Raw genomic sequence first — 21,602 nt, 5'->3', positions numbered from 1 at the left:
TCCTTGGCATTCTTCTCCAGAGTGCCAGGGCAGGGTCAGGATGTGTCCTTTCTTGTCTCAGCCACCTTGTCCTGTTGGCATAGCACCGAGAGCCATCTCTCCAGGCATCCCAACTGCCTCTCCTGCACTGCCCACCCTTGCTGGCCTTCAGAGAAGCTCTTGAACTGGAGGCTAAGGCCAGAGTCCTGGCAAGGAGCAGCTTGTACTTGGGCTGGAGAATGCTCTGGGATTACTTTCCCTGGCTCATGGTCCCCTTGCCCCTGTATTTCAGCACTCCTGAGGGAAGCAGCAGTCACAGGTTGTCTGTGCCACCAGCGTAAGTAACATCGGGTGGACAGAGTACACTCCCTGGTGTTCTGGGAGAGCCAGTTCTGTCTTATGGTGGGGTGGGAAGGAGCTGTGACCTCAGGTGTGGTGTGTGAGGCGTGCGCTCTCTCATGTCTTGTGTTCGTGTCCTCCCTGTGGCTTAGCTTTGGTATTTCTTTGTCAGATCCCACAGAACCCTCCTCCTGGCTCGGCAGCACCCCCTCCCCGCAGTGAGAACACAGATTTTCACTGGCTTAAGGGCTGCCATAGGGAGCTCTGGGGGCTCCCATCAAATGAGGGAGAATCTGGAAGGGACATGACTGGGTTTCTAGGATGCTTCTCTGGGTCACCGAGAGTCCATCTGCTTCGGTGGCCTTTCCCTCAGTTCTTTTTCCCTTCCCTCGGGGACCAGGAAGTCCTTGAGGACTTCCTGCTTTCCAGGACTCTGTTAGGCAACCCTTATCTGGGACCAGAAAGCTCCAGGACAGCAGACAAATAGAGACTGCTGTGTCCTGCGGCTTCCTAAGATATTTCCTGGGAGCTTAGCCATGCTTGGCCTTTCTTTAAAGGGATTACGTTTGTTTGTTTGTTTATTCAGGGTCTCTGTGTGTGCCTGTGCCCTGTGAAGAGGAGGTCAGAGGAAAGCGTGTAGGAATGAGTCTCTTCTCTCCTTCTCTGTGTCGATCCACAGGATTGAGTTCAGGTCAATAGGCTTGGAAGCAAACACTGTGCCTTTCCCATTGAGCCTTCTTGTAGGCAGAGCTTCCAGCTTTATTTCCTCACCCCGTATCAGCATGCCTCTATGATGTCAGCATCCCCTGTGATGTCAGCATGCCCTATGATGTCAGCATGTCTATATGATGTCAGCATGCCATAATGCCAAAGCTTGGGAGGTAGAGACCAGAGGATTAGTTCAGTGTTGTCCTTGGTGAATTCAAAGCCAGGCTGAGCTAAATGAGACTAGGAGAGTTTTCTTTCCTTCCATCCTTCGTCCTTCCGTCCTTCTGTCCTTTTGTCCTTTTTGGTTTTTTGAGATAGACTCTCACCATGTAACTCTGGCTGATCTGGAACTCTATGTAGACCAGGCTGGCTCCAAACTCACAGAGACCTATCTGCCACAGCCTCCCAAGTGCTAGAATTAAAGGTGTGTGGCACCATACCCAGCTGACATGGGACTTCCAAAAAATTAAAAGAATGGACGGTGGTGGCACACGCCTTTAATTCCAGCACTAGGGAGGCAGAGGCAGGCGGATCTCTGTGAGCTCAAGGCCAGCCTGATCTACAGAGCAAGTTCCAGAACAGCCAGGGCTGCACAGAGAAACCCTGTCTAGAAAAAAGAAAAAGTAGGAATGGAGAAAAGGCTCCATTAAGATCACTTGTTACCTCGCTTGCAGAGGACCCCAGTTTACACCACGTCAGTCACTCACGACCATGTTACTCTAGCTCCTGGGAATCTGATGCCTTTTTTGCCCTCTGCGGGCACCTGCACACTTGGGCACATACCCACACACATGCACATAATTAAAAATAACAGAAATGCATCTTTAGAATTGCTAGATGTCTTTCACATCTTTCACCTATTCCAAGCTAGGTGGATGTTAGTCCTGGCCTTCAGATAGGCAGCCTGAGTCACAGGCTAGACAGTGCCCAGGGGTGCAGAGCTTGGAAGATAGAGCTGGGGTGAGCCTATTACAGAGCCTGCCTGCCACCAGTGCTTTCTCCTCTGTCCCGTGGCTTCACCCCTCTCAGGCTTAGCGACACTGGTCCTAGTTCCCTTCCTGCTGCCTGAACAAAGTACTCCCAGGGAAACGCGCCTTGTGGGAACAGGGCTTGTTTCAGGCTACAGTTCCAGAACACAGGCCATCATTTTGGGAAAATGAAGGCAGGAACTTGAAATGGGTGGTTCACAGCCAAGAGCAGAGAGAAGATGAATGCACGCATGCCTACTGCTTGCTGGCTTTCCCAGAGGGCCTACATGATGCCAAGCTGACGAAACTACCATAGTATCTTCTGGACTTGGAGGAAGGTTGAAGCGTGACACTCAGACCCACGGGTGGAGAGGGACAGTTTGTGCGGAGCGAGGCTTAGAGACCTCGGGACTCAAAGTAGAGAACTATAGCAGGCTGTCTTGGACCACCAGCCCCCAATCATGACAGAGACTTATTACTCGTTAGTGAGTGCTTGCTTTGCCCCACTAGCTCATACCTTATATTAACCTCATCTGTGTTTGCCTCGGGCTTTTTCCCTTTCTTTTTTTCTGTATGTCCTACTTTTCCTGCTTCTGCGTCTGGCTAGGGCCCTGGGCGTCCCCCCCCCATTCTTTCTTGAGCCCACATTCCTCCTCCTATTTATTCTCTCTGCCTGCCAGTCCCACCTATTCCTCTCCTGCCTAGCTATTGGCTGTTCAGCTTTTTATTAGATCAATAGGTACCTTAGGCAGGCAAGGTGAAACAGTAACACATCTTTACCTAGTTAATTAACCAAATGCAGCACAAACAAAAGCCACACATCTCTCCACAGTTAAAGTAGTATTCTACAACAGAGAGTAGGCTGAGGGCTCAAAACAACCACCAGGGGCTCTGCCTGCAAGCTGTAGCCATGGACACCGTCTGGAGCAGGCTCAGGAAGGGCTGCCTTCCATCATGCAGGCACAGGGCTGCTGGAGGGGCTGACTTCCTGCTCCAGCCAGCAGTGATGGTGCTCACCCCAGGCCACCATGGGACATGCTTCCACATATAGGTCTTGTCTCCCTTACTGGGAACTTGTTTGTGAGTGTGTACAGCGCCCTTGAGGCAGAAGAGGACGTCAGGTCTCTTGGACCTGGAGTCGCAGGTGGGTGTGGGGCCAGCTCAGGCCCTCTGGAAGAGCAGCAAGTATGCCTACTACTGAAAGCTTTTTAAGATAAGTCAATTTTTTTCTTAATCCTATTTCTAAATTCACACTTAGAAAATGTATTTACTTTTATTTTTCATCAGCACACAGAGTGACAGGTTTTTTTGTATCATATTCATGCACACTAGTTTTGATCACCTCTGTATCCCAGTTTCCCCGCAGTCCTCCCCTGTTGGCTCCTGTGTCTCCTGTGTTCTGTCACCTTCCCCTCCCCCACCGTGGGCCCCTTCATAGTTCCCTGGCCTCTGTTTACTCTTACTGCCATAGAAATGCACGTGCATAAAAACCAGGTCCGCAGTGGGTGGTGGCGGCACTCGCCTTTAATTCAGCACTCAGGAGGCAGAGGCAGGCGGGTCTCTGAGTTTGAAGACAGCCTGGTCTACAGAGAGAGGTCCAGGACAGCCAGGGCTACATAGAGAAACTGCATTGCGAAAAAGAAAAAAAAAAAAAAAAAAAAACAAAAACAAAAACAAAAAAAAAACCCATAAATCAGATCCTGAGATCCTGCGTTGAGGGTGAACATACAGAGTTTGTCTGTCTGGGCCTGGTTTGCATCATGTAATACTTTCTGGTTACATGCATAATGACTGAATACAATTCCATTATGTGGTCAGGCCCCAGGCAAGACAGGGCCAAGAAAGGCGGATAGTCCATTCGGTTAGGATACAGAGTATTTTTGTAGTCTTAGAGTTCAGGGGTAGGAATGAGAGGCGGTTGTGGTGTGGCTGCCAGCTCCTATCTCCACGGTAGATTGGTTTTTCATCCCTGCCTGACCGACAGTCTCTCTTCAGGGCTTCCTTCCTCTCATTTGTGAGTGGGAGGTGGTAGTCGATGCTCCCTTTCAAAAGACAAACTTACCGGTTAGAGATCTTCACTGGCTTCGTGAGTCTGGAATCTGGGACACTCTAACCGTTGCTATAGAAAGAATGTTCACCTGGCTAACCAGAGGCCAGCTCTTTCCTAGAAAAGAGCTCAGCTGGGCATGGTGGCGCACAGCTTAAATCTCAGCAGTCAAGAGGCAAAAGCAGGTAGATCTCTGTGTTTTGGGGACCAGCCTAAACTACATGGAGAGAACAGTAGAAGAAAAACCAGTCGGGGCTGGAGCAGAGGCTCATCTGACGGGGGTCCTGCTCAGTGGGCGGGGTCCTGCTTGGCTTCATTCTGAGTGTAAAGGTACCTGAGGTACACGAGACCCATCTCAGGAAAGAAAAGTTTCTCATTGGGTCACTTCAGGTCACTTTACTGTAAAGGTTAAAACAGAGGGGGTAGTTGAGGGACAGTGTTACTTAGGTACAAGGCCCTAGATTCAAATTCCAGTAATGCAAATAATAATAATTAAATAAGCAAAACCAGAACCATCTTATGAGGCCAATGGAGCTGGGTCATTTGGGAAACTGGACTTCTGTCTCACTCCTGATTCCAGGAAAGGCCAGGTAGCAGCCTGGGGTGGTTTGGCGGGGTGGCACCTTAGCACAGATGGCTCCCTCTTGGTGACCAGTCTGATCTAGTGGAGGGAAGATCCTAGTCCAAAACACTGGCTTCCTGTGATCACCAGCGCGATCATCTGGGGCAGCTTGGCCGTGGTTTTGGCAGAGGGTGGGCGGGCTCTGTGCCAAGCTGTAGAAAGTTAGCCCTCTCTTACCAGCATGGTCTCCTGCGTACCTGGACCACCCTCAGTGGGTCTTCATTAAAAACCATCTGTTTATCCATGGCTTTATCTTCTTCTCTGAACTCTTCTTTAAATGAGAATGTTTTACTCCCAGGATTATCCCAGATGGCCCAGTTCTCTTTGACCTTGAACCTTCTCTGAGGCCTCCAGCCAGACCCAGCACCCGCCTCCCCCACTGCACACTGCAGGTGCTGGCTTTATCTTCTACCCTGGGAACTCAAAGCCTTGAGGCACCTGAGGGTTTGCCACCACCCGCCCTCTCTGGCCCTGACAGGAATAGTACTGTCCCCTGTGAAGTAGTGCTTGGAGTTCCGCTCAGCCGACCCAAAGAGGCAGGAGCCGCAACGTCCTCAGCTTCTGGACCATGTGTCTCCCCATATGGAGTGAGCACCAGATTGTTGTTATTCCAGCAATCACGCACCCACAGGATCTAGAGCAGAGGTTCTCAAACTGTGGGCCGCGACCCCTTTGGGTCATAATATCAGATATTTACATTGTGATTCATAACAGTAGCTTAATTACAGTTATAGTGGTTATAGTTGGGGTCAGCACAGCATGAGGAACTGTATTAAAGGTACAGCATTAGGAAGGTTGAGGAGCACTAGTCCAGGGAGAAGGGTCCAGTGGGCTGGAAAACAGGCCCAGGGAGAAATGAATGTAGCGCTACTTCAACCTGGGCAGAGAACCATGTTCTTTCTTTCTCTCTTATCTTGGGGTGTCTGTATGTGAGTACCTATGTGGCCTCAGAGGCCAGAAGAGGCATCAGATCAGCGGAGCTGCTTTATTCAGCGCTATTTATTGGGCAGTAACTTCTCATTCTACAAGGGAGGGATTTGACGTGTACGTCTGTGCACCAAATGCATGTGACCCACAGAGGTCAGAAAAAAGCATCAGCTCCCCTAGGACAGGGATTGCAGCTGTGAGCTGCCGTGTGGGTGCAGGGATCTGAACCGAGGTCCTCTGCAAGAGCAGCCAGTGCTCCTAACCACTGAGCCTTCACTCTGGCCCCAGGACTTCCGTTCTTTAGGGAAGAGACGAGTGCTGACTGGACAGATTCCAGAAGGTTGAGAACTCTGCTGAGATCTGGACCTCAGGAGAGAGAAGGATAGGCCCTGGGCCAGCGAGGAGCCTCGCGCTGTGTTGCCACAGTGGTGGCTTCAGGAGCTGAGTGAAGAGGACGTGTGAAGAGGGCCCAGCCCTGTGTCACACGCTTCGCAGGGACAATATTGTCCCCCTCAGAAGGAATTAAAAAGTACAGTGATATGAAAGAGTTACCTAGCCCTGCCCGTGGGATGTGGGAACTTACTTCCAACCTCTGGCCATTTTTCTGGGCTTCCAGTGCTTGGTGTAGTTTGTATTCTGGTGAATGTCTTTATTTAAGAATATCGAGAAACCTTTAATCCCAGCACTCGGGAGGCAGAGGCAGGCAGATCTCTGTGAGTTCGAGGCCAGCCTGGTCTACAAGAGCTAGTTCCAAGACAGGATCTAAAGTTACGGAGAAACCCTGTCTTGAAAAACCAAAAAAAAAAAAAAAAAAAAAAAAAAAATCAAGAAAGCATGTTTTTGTGGATGGATAATATTGCATTTTCCTGCACGTTCTCTGATTGTTTGATGATGTATTAGTACTGACTTTTGCTGGTTTCTTAGCATTGTATATATGGAACCCGCACCTGTGTGTTTTCTTGCACGGGAACTGAAACGTCCATTACAGGTTAATATCTCCACTCACAGCTCAAATTTGGCAGCCATCGTTCTCCTGGACAGATGTAGGTGGCCACACCACAGCAGGTCCTTGTGGCTTCCCTCTCCCCAAAGAGGGTCAGCCCCTCAGCCCTGCTCACCTGCCCTGCCTCCTCGCTGTGTCCGCGAGTCATTTTTCTTCTCTCCCTTGCCTGGGTTCTCGTCTTCTACCCCTGACAGAGGCAGGATTTCCACAGAGAGGTCATAGTGATAAAATGAAATATTGGGAGTTGTCAGCGCTCAGCATTGAGTCCTGCTTGCCCGGCGCAGTGGGCTGGTTAGACGAGATGGCGGTGAAGGCCTATCTGGAACATCAAAGGCTTCCCTCGTCTTAGTGGCTTAGAAAGAAAAGTGATGGTGTCTAGACAGTACCTGGTGACCTTCGAGCCTGTGGCAGGACTGTCAGGCATGTGGCCATCACGTTACAGGCATGCGTGTGCTACACATGTTCAGCACAGCAGAGCAGAGCACGGGGAGATCACTGAATGGTTACTTTGTTCCGTGGGGTCTCAGAGCGGACATCAGAAGCACGGGCCCATGTGTCAGTTACCCTTGAATAACTCAGCCTGGGTCTTTCTAGGAACAGGCAGGCAGCTGCTTCCCAGACCACGCCAGACTCTGTGGTTCTTCCTCCTGTCGTCTCCTTGTCTAGTGTCCTTCATCTTTGGGGAAGGTTTAAAATGCTGCCCTGCTCCTTCAGAGCCCTCCTGGGTTCCCTGCTTTTCCCAGGGTGGTGGCCCTCCCAACCCTCTACCTTCCTAACCCTGGAGCCATCCCAGCTGCAGCCTCAGGACCCTCCTCTGTCCCTTTGGTTCCTGTCCTCTTCTCTTTGCATCTGTTCCTGTTACTCTGGAGCCCTGTGTGCCCTGTGTCTCATCAGAGGCCTGATGAAAACCAATCTCCCACCTCCTGCCCAGGACCAGTGTGCTCCAAAATGCCCCCCAGTGCTTGGCATCAGCTCTTCCGAGAGCCCTGGCCATCGGTCACAGTTGAGTGTGTCAGCTCCTTGACTCATGCTCTCGTCCAGTGTTTGCTGAACAAATGAGTGACAGCAGGTGGCAGCCATTGACAGGGACCGAGAAGAAGGCGGAGGGACAGTGAGGGTCTTAGCAGATGTAGCTCCAAGGCCCTGCTGAAAAGGGCTCTGGAGAGTCTCCTCCCTGGCAGCAGAGCCGCTTGGTCAGAAGCCCCCTGGACGCTGAAGGTTTTTGCTTAGAACCATCGTTTGAAGAATCCCAAGTCTTCCCGAGCCCGGGCAGGTCTTCCCGGTAGCCCAGCGATGATGCTTCCCAGCAGCTTTCAAGATGTCTTCCCTCTTCCCGCATAAAAAACCCCATGCTCCTCAAAAGAAACTTCAACAAGAATATAATTAAGAAAATAAGGCAAGTGTGGTGGCACATATCTTTCAGCCCTAGCAGTTAGGAGACAGAGGCAAATGGATCTCTGTGAGTTTGAGACCAGTCTGGTCTACATAGTGAGTTCCAGGACAGCCAGGGCTACACAGTATATAGTAGCTACATTAGCATTGTGAGTAGGTTGTCTCTAGTTTATCTAGTTCACAGATACACATGTATGTGTCCATTTGCGTGTGGAGGCCACAGGTCATCCTTGGTTGTGGTCCCTCGGATGCCATCCACCTTGGTATCTGAGTCAGGGTCTCTCACTGACCTGCATCTTGCAAGCAGTCTAGGCTCTGCTGACCAGCAAGCACCAGGGCTCCTCTGGATAACTTTGACTGTCTTGAAACTCGCTCTGTAAACCAGGCTGGCCTCGAACTCACAGAGATCTGCCTGCCTCTGCCTCCCAAGTGCTGGGATTAAAGGTGTGCGCCATCACTGCCCAGCTCTGGCTTACTTTTTTTGTTTCATTCATTCACTTGTGTGTGTGTGTCTGTGTCCTGTGTGTGTGTGCCTGTGTGTCACATGTGTGCACATGTGTACAGTTACTTTGACATTACTTCAGCATTCATGTGGAAATCAAAGGCTAAGCCATGGGAACCAAGTCTCTCCTACTGTGTAAATTCCAGGAGTTGAGGGGGCTGGAGAGATGGCTCAGAGGTTAAAAGCCTTGACTGCTCTTCCAGAGGTCATGAGTTCAACTCCCAGCAACCACATGGTGGCTCACAACCATCTATAATGAGATATGCTCTCTTCTGGCATTCAGGCATACAGGCAGACAGAACACTAAAATAAATAAATAAATAAATTCTGGGAGTTGAATTCAGATCATTAGTCTTGGTGGTGAGCACCTTTGTACATTGAGCCATCTTTCTGCACCCCCTCCTTGGGGAAGACAGGGTCTCACTATGCAGTCCAGGCTGGCCCTGCACGTGCAGCAACTCAGCCTGGGGGGAATTACAGGTCCGCACTACACCAAGCTTGTTGTGTTTCTGGGCTCAAGTTCTCGTGGAACTCACATTTTGGAACCTTTACCATCATGCTACAGGTGGGAGTGGGCATTGCATTACCCCTGTGGTCCCAGAGTAAAGGGGCTGCTGAGAGCCAGGCCGGCCACTCCCTGCTGCTGATGGGGAGGGGGGCGCACGGGATGGGACAGCCCATCCGCAGCCCCTTGCTTCCTGTTTCCCAGCGCAGGCATGAGCTCCCTCCCATCTGCCCCCTCCTAGTTGCCAGAGCCTTTCACTTTGATCTAATTGTTCCTCTGGTACCCAGGGAAGAAGTGAACCTAGGAGGGTCAGTCCCTGCCCACTGTCCTGTCTGCTTCCTGCGCTCCCTAGCATTTTTTTAGGGATTGACCTCAGGTACCCACTAGGGTGAATCCACCCTGGCCTTTGGTGCCCTGGGGAGATGGGGTGACCTGAATTGGCAAATGGGAAGCAGTGAGTTCTACGGAGTTGCTGGCCCAGAAAACTGGGTCACTGGGTCAGCACACAGGTTACTGATTGATGGGAAAGCGTGAGACAGTCATCCAGGGTCTTTCTCTTCTGGCCTCCCTCCCTGCTGGTCCCAAATCACTCATCAGAGGCCTGGGACAACCTCTGCCTCAATGACACTACTAACCCTCATCCCCGCTGCCGCTGCCGTGGGAAGGGAGAAGGGGGAAGTGGAAATGGGAACAACGGCAGAGGGGTAGGAAGTGGAGGAAGGCTCAGGCCATCCCTCAGCAAAGAAACACAGTGCTGTTCTCTTCTCCAGGGCGCTTTCCTTCTGTTTTCTCTTTGCATCTCTTCCAGGTATTCTGGGGCAGAGCAGGGAGCACCCTGCAGGTCTCCTGTGGCGACCAGGAGGTTAGAAGGGGACACCTGCGGAGATCCTGGGGTCCCAACGCTCAGCTCGCACACTTTTAAATCAGAAGCCTCGCTCTGCCAAGAGTCTTCTCAGGGTCAGCAGCAGCCCCAGTCCTAGTAGGTGGCCTTGCACTGCCACCTACCTCAGTCACCCCCTGCTTCATGGGTAGTGGGGGGAGCCTGACCCGGAATTAACTTCTAAGAGGCCTCAGATATGAATGCAGGGACTTAAGGAAACTGATCCCGTGGCGAGTGTTGCAAGCCAAGGTGTTGGTGTGCTTATTCATTCACCAAGTACCTGTTGAACTCTCACTAAAAGGCTCTGTGCCAGGCCCTGGGAACCCACCTCAGCAGATCAGAGGGCACTCCTGGGGTGTGAGGACATGATGAGGCCAGAGTAGTTAGGAGACCTGGCAGATTGGAGTCAGGATTGAGGTAAGCGGGATGGGTGTGTAACCCAGGAAGACTTCCTGGAAGGAACTGTGGGCTGGTCTGGAGGGACAGCCAGTGAGGGCCACCCCTTCAGTGCCAGCCTCACCCTCTGTGGCCTGAGTGTGATGGTGGAACAAGGGACACAGGACAGATCGGGAAGATGGGCTAGAGAGAGGCAGGGACCAGAGCCGGTAGCCACCATCAGCTGTGACTTGGTGGTTTTGTGACTGGAGCGGCAGGAGGGCTGTGGCAGGCTCTTCTGGCAGAATCAGCTGAGAGAGCTTGCAGCCTCACAGCAGGCAGGGGAGTGAGGGCTGAGGGGAGATTCAATTGCTCAGAGCCTGCCCCTGGGCCAGGGAGATGCTGCTTCTGGCGCATTCTTGGCCCAGCAGCGCAAGGATGGTCGCTCCATGACTAGTACTTGAGCTAACCTGCCGAGACTCCACCCTTGTTCCCCTAGCCATTCTGTGACCCTGACCTAATTCCTCCCTCCCTTCTCTCTCTCCCCGCTTCTCTCTGTGTGTGCCTATGAGCTCTGTTTCCTGTTAAATGGGGACAATAGCACCCTGTTCTTGGGGCAGTTGTGACAATAAGGTTAGGGTCAGTAGGCGTGGAGAGTGGGCTCTGGAACCACAGAGGAGGAGGCAGTGAGAAGGCCAGCCTAAGCTGGGGCTTGTGGAAGAGGGTCTGGCAGCCCCTGGCATGCTGGTCACCCCCAACCACCACCACCCCCACCCCCAGACCAAGCACACAGCCTTCTTGACCATCAGGGAAGCTGAGCCTGTACGGAGACCATCTGGGTCTCCTTAGCTGACCTCACTGGCAGTGGGATGTCCTGAAAGGAAGCCCCGTCCTCTCAGAGAGCCTGTGGCCTCCTGCAGACCTCCTTGGGGCCAGCCCCTCCTCAGTGCTGGAAGCAGAGGGGCGACTGCCACCGTGAGCACCCTCAGGATAGGACTGCAGAAGGGGAGAGCAGGTTTGTGGCTGGTCAGGTGGCAGCAATCCAGGAAAAGCCAACTGAAGGCAGGGTATCAGGCAGTGTGGCCGGCAGACCGCACTGCAGGTGGAGTAGGCAGGGCTGTCTGAAGTGGACGGCCCCTGGCAGAGTACAGGAGTGGACCGCAGCTTGGCGGTTAGAGCTATGCGTGAATGAAACCCAAGGAATGCGTGTGGTTTCAGAACTACCATGCAGCTGCTCCCTAACCTGAGCCAGCACTGAAGAGACAGCTCTGGCCAGGGAGACGTGTTAATGTGGACTGGCGTTTCTGGTCCTGACCTCCTAACAGCGGAATATGGGATGAGCTGTCGTTCAGGGCTGGTTCAGGCGATGTGGCTGTGCACAGGGCTGTCTCATTGGCTCTCAAGCTCAGACGCTGTCCATCTTGGCCCCTGGTGGGTCCTCTGGGAGACACTCTCAGGGCTCTGGAACTGAGACTCCTTGCCACTTCTTCCTCTGTCCGGGGGACATCTGGGGATTGCTGCAGGGCTCACGAGGATTGAGTGTGTCACCCTCCCAGTTTCTGGGTGCAGAAGGACTTCAGGAGCAGTCCTGAGCAGGAACCCTGTCCTCAGGCCCCCAGGACCTGAAATGCTCTGAAAATACAAAGTTATGTGAGAAGATGGCGCTGCAGCGTCCCCTGCCAAGGGAGCCCCAAATCCTCCCGATGTCTCCCCTGTCCCGCCACTCACCCATCACCACACCCAAGCAACAGGACTCCAAGCCAGGTCTCTTTTCCCAGTCTCATCCCACCCACCCATGGTCCCAGCCACCCCAGGAGGCCCACTGTCTGTGTTCTGCACAGGAGCCGTAGACCTGATGGGGTCTTCCCCTCGCTCCACCCTGGCCTGTCTATCCCACACATTGATCTGCAGTGTGAGGGTCTTCGGTGCTTGCTGTCTGCTAGCAGGTCATTTCTCCCAGCATGTCTCTCCAGGCTGCTCTGTGCCGGACACGAAGCAGGGATGTGCAAGGCTATGAAAGTTTCTCGTATTCAGAGGCTCTTGCAGAGTCTCTGCTTGTGTCATTGCTGGGATCATGTTCACTACAACTGCAGCGAGCAGGGATGTTCTTCTGGACACGTTGCTGGCCTTGAGAAGGCTCAGCCTAGCAGGAAAAAAACGAGGGACTCGGAAGACAGCGGGAGTGACACCTGTCTGTTCTGTTACGAACCTCATGTGGGAGGAGTCAGCACTTCTGAGCAAGTCTGGGCTCTTGTCATTTTCTAAGTTTAAGACTTGAGGTGACAGTGGTGGCGCACGCCTTTAATCTCAGCCCTCGGGAGGCAGAGGCAGGCGGATCTCTGTGAGTTTGAGGCCAGCTTGGTCTACAGAGATAGTTCTAGGACAGCCAGGGCTGTTGCACAGAGAAACCATATCTCAAAACAAACAAACAAAAAAGACTTGTGGGGGAGGGATCAGGCATTGATCCTTAAGAGTTGTTTACACCAAACAAGCTTCTCTCCCTGCTGAGCAGCTGAGCGGATGAAGTGCAGGGACAGTCCAGTAGGGTGGTGGAGATAGAGCCAGAAGCACACTCAGCTCTGGGAATGGCCACCAGGGCTGTGCCATGGGTGCCCAGTTGCCCATTTGCCCCAGTTTTCAGAAAAATCACATTTTAAGTTTTTGTTTTATGTGTGTGGCTATTTTGCCTGCGTGCGTGTCTGTGCACACGTGTGCACTGCCCATGGAGGCCAGAAGGTGCCGGAGCCCCTGGAACTGGTGCTACAGACAGCTGTGAACTGCCACGTGAATGCTGAGAGCTAAGCTTGGGTCCTCTCTAAGAACGGCAGAGCTCTCGGCCTCTGAAACGCCTCCAGCCCCCAGGCTGACCTGGAACATCCAGTCTCCAGGCTCCGTACAGCCAACTTGCTTTAAAAGCTTTAAAACAATCAAAGCATTTGAAGTCAGTGTCCCGCTAGAGAAAAGCTCTGCAGAAGTGCCATGTTCGCGCGCCCCTCCCCTAGCTCCCTCACATACCATCTTAGATGGACAGACATCTAAGCTGAAATGGCACCATCAAGTGTGTCTTCCTTCTGTCCAGGATCTGTCCAGGGCCCCTCATCGCTTTTAGTCATCCCCACGATGCCCTCCTTGTCTTTCTCAGTCAGCAAGCTAGAGATGATTATTATCACACTTGTGTGTGTCACACATATCACTGCTCACCAGCCAAAGTCAGAAGTCTGCAGAAGTCATTTCTCTCCTCCTCCTTCCCCAGGGATCCAGCTAGCAGACTTGGCAGCAAGTGCCTTTGGTTGCTGAGCCATCTCCCAACCCCCAAGCTAGGGCTTCATGAGTCTCGCCGGCCATGGGGTCCTGGTTTGGAAGTTTCTCAGTCTGTTTGTTGTATCCCGGTCGTCATTTGAATTCTATGATTACTATCTGTAGCTGACTTCTGGAAACTAGAGACTCGCGAGTCAGAGACTGCACGTTCCTTCTTCACGTTATTGTCGGTTTTGCCTTTTTATTTTATCCTCATTCTATTTGTAGAAGCGATAGCTGTGGTATTAGCTTTCTGTTTGTCTTTCTGACCAAGATATTTAAGAGAACACGTTAAAGGTGGTGGGGGGGGATTCCTTATTTTGACTCACAGTTTCAAAGGGCTCATTCCTTCGTGGTGGGGAGGCACAGTTCACATCATGGTGGCCAGAGTGGGAGGCCAGGGTGGACGGCTGTTTGGACTGGCCTTCTCTTCCCCTCAACCCATCCTGGCCGCTCTGACCCACAAATGGTTTACCAGTGGGTGCTTCCATGCCAGCCCATAGCCATCCTGTCTGTGGCCGTCGGAGCCCTCCTAAGATGCCCCCACCCGAGTCAGGCCGCGGGAGGATAGCTGGACTAACACTCCATCACTCCACTTATGGGGCTACAGCCATAGACAGTCTTCAAGCAGGGCTCCTGGGTGAAGTATGTGCCCTTGTCCTCATATATGTGAGGGCTAAGCTGGATATGAACATGGACCTCACTAATAAATATTTAATAAAGTTTGCTTCAAATTTGGCTCAAAAAATTATGGTAATGGTCTTATTCTCGCCCAGTGGGATTAGTAATAGACGGGTCCAGTTGCCCTCCACAGACGGTGCTGTCTCACATGATCACATGATCACCAGGTGTCTGCGAGTGCCCTCTTGTTTGGGGTTGTTTTTGTTGCTTCTCAGCACCCGGGATTAAGCCCAGCCCTTCACACATGCTCACCCAGTCTCCACCATGAATCCACATCCCTCACAGTGGTGCACACCTTTATTATGTAGCCCTGGCTCCCTTAGAGCTCTGTGTAGACAAGGCTGGCCTCCTTTGTTGTGGTTAGAGGCGTGGCCACAGTACCTTGCTTGGATTGCTAGTCTTTAGGAATTTCTGAGCTGTTTTAGGGAATTTAGCACTTGGATCAAAGTTGGAAGTATTTTTCACTATTGTCTGATCTATTCATTAGGTTTGGTTTTAAGGCAGTGTCTCATGTTGCCTAGGTTGGCCTCAAAGTCACTATATAGTAAAAGCGTAACCTTGGAGCTTTTGGTCCTCTGTCCTCCACTTCAAGCCACAAGCTGGTCTCTGCAGGGCTGGGGACCAAACCAGGGCTTCCTGAGTGCTCAAGAGGCAACTGACCTACAAAGCCAGGGTTTTCCTTTAGTTTGTTTTACCTTAAGTTCCCTCTACCTATGTAGAACTTTTATACTTTTATACAATTAAATTTGTTAATCTTTTACCTGTAATCTTGTCACCCATAAAGCTTTTATGGGTTTATTGTCAGGCCTACATCTTATTCACTGTGAGATGCCGTCATTTCTTGTACTTTATGAGGGTTCTGTTGTTTTGGTAGGGTTTCCTGTAGCTCAGGCTGGCCTCAAACTCTCTGGGTAGCTGGGGATAGCCCTGAACTTTTGACCTTTCTGCCCTCTCCTCCTGAGTGCTGGGATTACAGATGTGCACCTGCAGAGCTGGTTAAAGGATGCTGAGGATCAACCCCTGAGGCTTGTGTGCACTCCACAAGCACTCTCTCTCCCGCTGAGCTGCATCCCCCCCCCTAGTTTACATACCCTTGCTTTAACTGTTATCTCTGGTGCGTTTGTCTCCCTGAAGATGTGGGGCCAGCTTCCATGTTAGTGCCTTCTCAGTTGTTCTCACAGCTGACCGAAACTTTTTTCCTCATGTGTGTGTGTCTGTCTGTCTCTGTGTGTGTCCTGTGATGAGACACACTCTTCCTGTGGCTGTCACTACGTCAGCCCTGTATCACCTAGACTTCTGGGCTGCATATGCAGTGGCCCAGAGTACAGCCTCTGAGAGGCTGCTGTGCAGTTCCAGGCAGGGGGAGGCCTCAGGGTGACTGGATAGAGTTGAGTGTGAGGAGGGAGGAATACGGGGCATGGAGGTGCTTTGCTGGGCACTCGGGCGGGCACACGCCTTTAATCCCATGCTTAGGGGGCAGAGGCAGGCAGATCTTCTTAAGTTCTAAGCCAGCCTAGATTACAAAGGGACTATTCCAGGATAGCCAGGGCTACATAAAGAGACCTATTTCACAAAACAAAAAATAAATAGTACACACATACAGAAGTTTAAACTGTTTTCCACAGTGGCCTCAGGCAGGACAGGACGCCCCTCAGGACAGTGGCTCTGGGCAGCTGCATTCTTAGACATGGTGCTGGGTGGGGATGGGGGTGGGAGCTGCGGTGTGTAGGGGCCTCCAGGGGGCACTGGATAGCTGGGATCATTCTGCTGCTGCTCAGACAATTTAGGGAGGCTCTTAGAGCAGGGAAGCAAGTAAAGAGGGCACACAGAGTGGCACCGTAACTGCTCTCAATCCTGCCAACCTGCCCAAGAGCCAGATGAGCACTGGCAGGAGGGCAGGGGACTTGGCAGTGTGAGAAGAGAGACCTCTGGAGGTGGTGGCTCACACCTGTACTCCAGCACGTGACAGGCAGAAGGTCAGGAGTTGGTCATCTTTGGCTGCATAGCCGGTTGAGTCCATCTGGAAGCTCTTCAGGGACCGAGGAGGGCCCTGGAGCAGCATTGCCATGTGACAGTGGCCTATAGTGTGCCTGCATCTACTACGTTACCTCCTGTGGTCACTGCCTCTCCCCTGACCTCTTCTCTCTTCCCTGCCCAGGCGGTCCATCTGCGCTCAGACCCAGATGGTGCCAGAGCTATGACCCGGCCTGCAGGCGCCACGCCGAGTGGGGGTCCGTCATGGAGCAGCCGCAGGAGGAGGCCCCTGAGGCCCGGGAAGAGGAGAAAGAGGAAGTGGCCACGACTGAAGGGGCCTCAGAGCTCAGCGGGGGACCAGAGCACGTTCTTCCTTCCGGCAGCTGCGCAGGTGCGGGGAAGGCTGAGGGGCCGGGCGGGCTGGGTAGAGGTCCAGGCTTTCGTGGGCAACCTGGGCTGGGGTACCGAGAAGTGGAGTGAAGTGATTAATGCCAGTGTCCTGGGTCCTGCCATGCCTCTCACCAGCCCTTCTGGAAACAGACGGGATGGTAGGCCAAGTGGATGTGAGCTTTGGTGAGACGGGAGAGTGTGTGGGACATGTTGTCATCTTGTCACTGCTACCCATCGAGTGTCTCTGACCCCGCCCCGCCCCCTACACACGCACGGACACACACACACACACACACACACGCACGCACGCACGCACACACGCACGCACACCTTCCCCAGCAGCACTGGCAGCAGGCATTGGTGAAGGGGCTGAACCCAGAGCTGTGTGCACCAGGCAGGCCCTCTAGCCCCAAGCTGCATCCCTAGTCCCGACTGCACCCGGAACATGAGGATGCCTGCAGCTGTCATAGGCCACTTGACCCAGAGACCTGCTGCTAAGTCTGTGTCTCTCTGGCTGAGCGTGCGCGCCAAGTGGTTTGGAGGAGTGACTGTGACTTGGGTCACTTGTGTGCGTGCATCAGGTTTCACTGACTCTTCTGCTTGCTGGGTCATTTCATTGACCCTCCGTCGGTGGCAGTGGTGACAGTGTTCTCTGGTGGCCAGCACAGCCCTGACATCTGTCTCATCCAAACGACACCGTGTCCAGCTTGCACACCGTGCCCCTCAGCCCTGGCTTTCCCTGCTTGCTGAGGCTTCTCTGCTGTCCCCACACAGCCTCTCCCTGGGTGTCTCTTGGGCCAGTGCATCCATCCTGATGATCCCAGGTCCTGACCTCAGAGCCTCTTAGTCAGGAGGGTGGGCTCTATAAGACATGGCTTGCTGCTGGTTTCAGCTGGGCAGGACACTCCAGTGGAATGGGCTCTGGTGTCTACAAGTGACAGTGGCACTGGAGTAGCACAGAGCTGTGGGGTGGGCCAGGCTCTTGCCTGGGCCTGCAGTCAGGAAGGAGTCAAATCCTTGAGCCTTGTCACATACAGAGCAAGGGTTTCCTCTTTAGAGCTCAGAGTGGGTGGCGGAGAAGGCACTGTCAGTCCTGCTGATCCACGGACATCCAGTGACCCCAGTGGCTGTGATGTGAAGTGGGGGTCCAGGGCAGCCTGTGTCCTTGTGTCTCGGAGGGAATGGCTGTGAGGATCCTCGTGAGAGGGGTGACTTCCAGGAGTCAGGTTTACTCAGTGCTGTCACAGGCTGCTTTTAGCTCAAGAAAGGCCCAGGGGCCAGCTGTGCTGTCACATGCTATTAATCCCAGCACTCAGGAGGAAGACATAGGAGGATCTCTGTGAGTTCAAGTCCAGCTGGGTCTGCATAGTGAGTCCAGGCCAGCCAGGGCTACATGAGACAGAGACCCTGGCGGGGGCAGAGGGAAAGAAGCACACTAGGGACAGCGTGCCAGGTGTCAGGAATGTGCTGAGGACAAGGTTTTTGAAAAGGGAGGAGAAGGGCATGAGGTCTGGCCTGGCTGCCTGCCCTAGCAACTTTGTCCCCATATCTGGGTCTGTCCTGGGATTTCACACACACAGCTCACACAAGGGATTTCCACCTTGAGCCATTAGTAGGGTTGTAATGTTCACGTGCCAGCCAAAGTGCAGTGGCTGGAGCGGAGTCAGGTGAGGACGGACAGGTGTTGGAACATCTGGAGCAGCAGGGCCGTGGGACTCACGGGTGCCATGTCCGATCCTGTGTTTTAACAAATGGATGCAGTAGAGGCAGCTGGGCAACTGGACTGATTGCAGCTATCAAACCCTGGCCTAGGAGATGAGCCCTAGCGGACAAGCCAGAGCAATCGAAGCAGATGTGAGCGGTCGGAAAACACTGTTTCCCAGACAGTGACTCAAATGTCCCCCGTCTGTCAGCTTAGTGGAAGGGCTGTTGGCCTGAGGAGGAGCTCCAGGTGCCAGTGGCTACAGGACGGTGCAGATGGTGTCCCTCTAGCCCCGTAGTTCTCAATCTCTGGGATTGAGTCCTGTGCCTGTTTACTCCACGAGCAGAGGTGACACAGCCGTCTACTCAGCACAGCACAGCTCATAGGAACAGAAATGGAGTGTCATCCTCTGTGGGAATCCCTTGAGTAAGTCCTGCCGGAGCTTCGGGAACACTACAGTCCTTAAAAAGGATGACGTAAGCCCGGCAGTAGTGGCGCACTTTAATCTGGCACTGGGGAGGCAGAGGCAGGCGGATCTCTGTGAGTTCGAGGCCAGCCTGGTCTACAGAATGGATTCCAGGACAGCCAGGGCTGCACAGAGAAACCCTGTCCTGAAAAACAAAAAGCAAGCAAGGGTGACGTGGGAGCCAGTGAGATGTTCAGTGAGCGGTGAAGGTGCGCACGCGCGCACAGTGTAAATTATTTTAAAGGGTGAGGTAGAGACCCGTGGGATGACCAGTGGGTGAAGGCTTTTGCTGCACAGCCCCAGCCCTGCGTTCGATCCCTTGAGAGGGGAGAACCAGTCGCACAGTTGTCCCCTCCCTTCCACATGTGCACCACGGCACACGCGTCCCCAACACACAGATCGCATACACTAGTAATAAATAATAATTTTCTGTTTTGAGTTTTTTGAGACCAGGCCTCCTACATAGCCCTGGCTGTCGTGGACCTCTCTCTGTAGCCCAGGCTAGCCTCAAACTCAGAGATCTGCACTCTCTCTGTAGCCCAGGTTGGCCTCAAACTCAGAGATCCGCCCGCCTCTGCCTCCCGAGTGCTGGGATTAAACCTGTGCCACCACCACCTGGGGGGGGGGAGGAATAATTGTTTTTAAGGATAAGGTAGAACCAGGCATGGTGGCTCACGCCTGTCACCCTAGCACTTGTAAGCTGGAGTTCCAGGCTAGCCTGTTTCAACAAAAAGCCTGAAAATCTTTCGTATAATAAAAGATTCTAGCCAGTACAAACCAGAGGACTAGAGGAGCTGATTTGAATCCTGAATGGGGTGCGGAGCGTCTGTTATAAGACACAGCCTGCCCTGTGTGCCTTTCTCAGCAACCGTGTGTGACTTTCATAACTTAAAAAGCTCTTGTTTTATTCTCTTCCCGGGGTTAAGATTGATAAATTGACCACACATGGTGGGGCACGCCTCTAATTCTAGCACACAGGAAGCAGAAGCAGACAGGACTCTGGAGCTCCGGCCAGCCTGGTCTGCATCCTGTCGGGAGGGCATAGAGACCACCTACAGTAGAGCAGGGACCCAGGTGGCCACTATAGGCTGTGGCCCTCACTGCTGCCTCAGCCTCTATTGTCAGCCTCCTCCCCCACCTACTCCATCTCCCAGTTCCTGCCAGTCCCCTGCCTTGTCCCCATGAGTCTGTGGCTTCTGCCTCAGAGGCTGTTTGGGTACCCTGAAGGAACACTGAAACAGTGGGAAGGCTGCATGGCTCCAGCCCCTGCCTGTGCTCACTCACACTTAGGTGACCCAGCCCCTGTCACCATCCCATCCCCGTGAGGCAGGCAGTACAGGCTTCATACTAGCACACAGCAACAAGGAAGTACATGGCCAGGGCCCTGTTGGACGGGGGACTGGCCCCGGAAGCTGGTGCTCACACCCACCTCTCCTACTTGATGGCAGCCCACAAGAGGAGCAGGTAGATAAAGCAGCTCTTTGCTTGCCTGCACTTCCTTTCCTTGGCAGCACTTGGTGAGTGTTTAGGGCCAGGCAGCATGCCAGAGCAGGCCAGGCAGCTTGCCAAAGGAGCCAGGCAGTGGTGGACAGAGCTGAACTCCAGCCCAAAGGAGCCCAAAGTCCAGGCAAATGGGACAACAATCAAGAAACCGCCCAGTTAGCTGGGTGTGGTGGCACACGCCTTTAATCCCCACAAGAGACAGGCAGACAGAGTTCGAGGCCAGCCTGGTCTACAGTGTGATTCCCAGGACAGCCAGGGCTACACAGAGAAGCCCTGTCTCAAAACCAAAACAAAACAAAACCAACAACAAAAAAATAGAAGGACCTGAGCCTCAGGTTCTCTTAGGGCTATGATGGGTGCCATGGGCCACTGCTGGACAACAGCATGCATGCAGCCCCCCCGGGGGGGGGGGGCGGGAACACCTGCCACCTGGGAGAACATGGGGATAAGTCAATAGCGTATGTTTGCTGAGCTCCCACTCAAAGATGGGGAGACTGGCACTCAGTGGGGTGCCAGGGCCAGGGTTCACACTGAGTTCAGATGTTTGAGGAATGACCTCATGCTATCTCAGTGGTGATCTTGCTGTTGTTTTTCATAATAATACCATTGTCGGGCATGAGGAGCATGCCATGGGCTGCAGTGGGGGGCACAGCTCCAGGGTTGCATGGTTCTAGTCCGACCCCCACATTGCCACCCCCTTGTCAGGGTCCCAAAGAGACATTGTGTTTTTTGTTTTATTTTGTTCTCTCTCTCTCTCTCTCTCTCTCTCTCTGTGTGTGTGTGTGTGTGTGTGTGTGTGCGAGAGAGAGAGAGAGAGAGAGAGAGAGAGAGAGAGAGAGAGAGAGAGAGAGAGAGAGAGAGAGAGAGAGAGAACTTGGCTCACACAGTTACGGGTACCCAGTCCTGATTCTGCAGGCCAGGCTGTACTCGCCAGGATGCAGCTTAAGTGTGGAGGCGGTGGAGGTGGGGCCCCCTCTTCCAGACATCCTCTTAAAGCCTCTCCTGCGGGGTGAGGGCCACATACATTGTGAAGAGTAACTCTTCCTCAGATCTCCTGAGTTAATGGTAATCACGTCTTTATCTTTCTTTCCCCTTTTGGATTCAGAGTCTCTCTGTGTAGTCCTGGCTATTCTGGAACCCACTACGTAGACCAGACTGGCTTCAAACTCAACAGAAACCTGCCTGCCTCTGCCTTCCAAGTGCTGGGATTAAAATCTAGACTGCCCTTTAAATGGAAGCCTGGCTGTTGTGGCCCAGCCAGATCTGCATGGAAAGCCATCCCAGTGGCTGTCTTTCAAGGTCAGCCTCGGCTTTCTTACCTTGGTGTAGGGGACACAAGGCC

At 53.0% G+C, this 21,602-nt stretch overlaps 1 protein-coding gene across 2 annotated transcripts in view; it reads left to right on the top strand.

Moving 5' to 3' along the window:
* Positions 1 to 21,602, top strand: part of Ppard (peroxisome proliferator activated receptor delta) — a 70,952-nt gene that overhangs the window by 39,220 nt on the left and 10,130 nt on the right. For both annotated transcript variants that reach the window (XM_038343331.1, XM_038343330.1), the window contains exon 3: positions 16,384 to 16,590. In XM_038343331.1, coding sequence (XP_038199259.1) covers positions 16,464 to 16,590 — 127 coding nt within the window. In that variant the 5' untranslated portion in view covers positions 16,384 to 16,463. The remainder of the gene's footprint in view (positions 1 to 16,383; positions 16,591 to 21,602) is intronic.

Source organism: Arvicola amphibius, chromosome 9 (assembly GCF_903992535.2).
Source record: "Arvicola amphibius chromosome 9, mArvAmp1.2, whole genome shotgun sequence".
Taxonomy (NCBI): domain Eukaryota; kingdom Metazoa; phylum Chordata; class Mammalia; order Rodentia; family Cricetidae; genus Arvicola; species Arvicola amphibius.
This window is presented reverse-complemented; position numbering and strand designations above follow the sequence as displayed.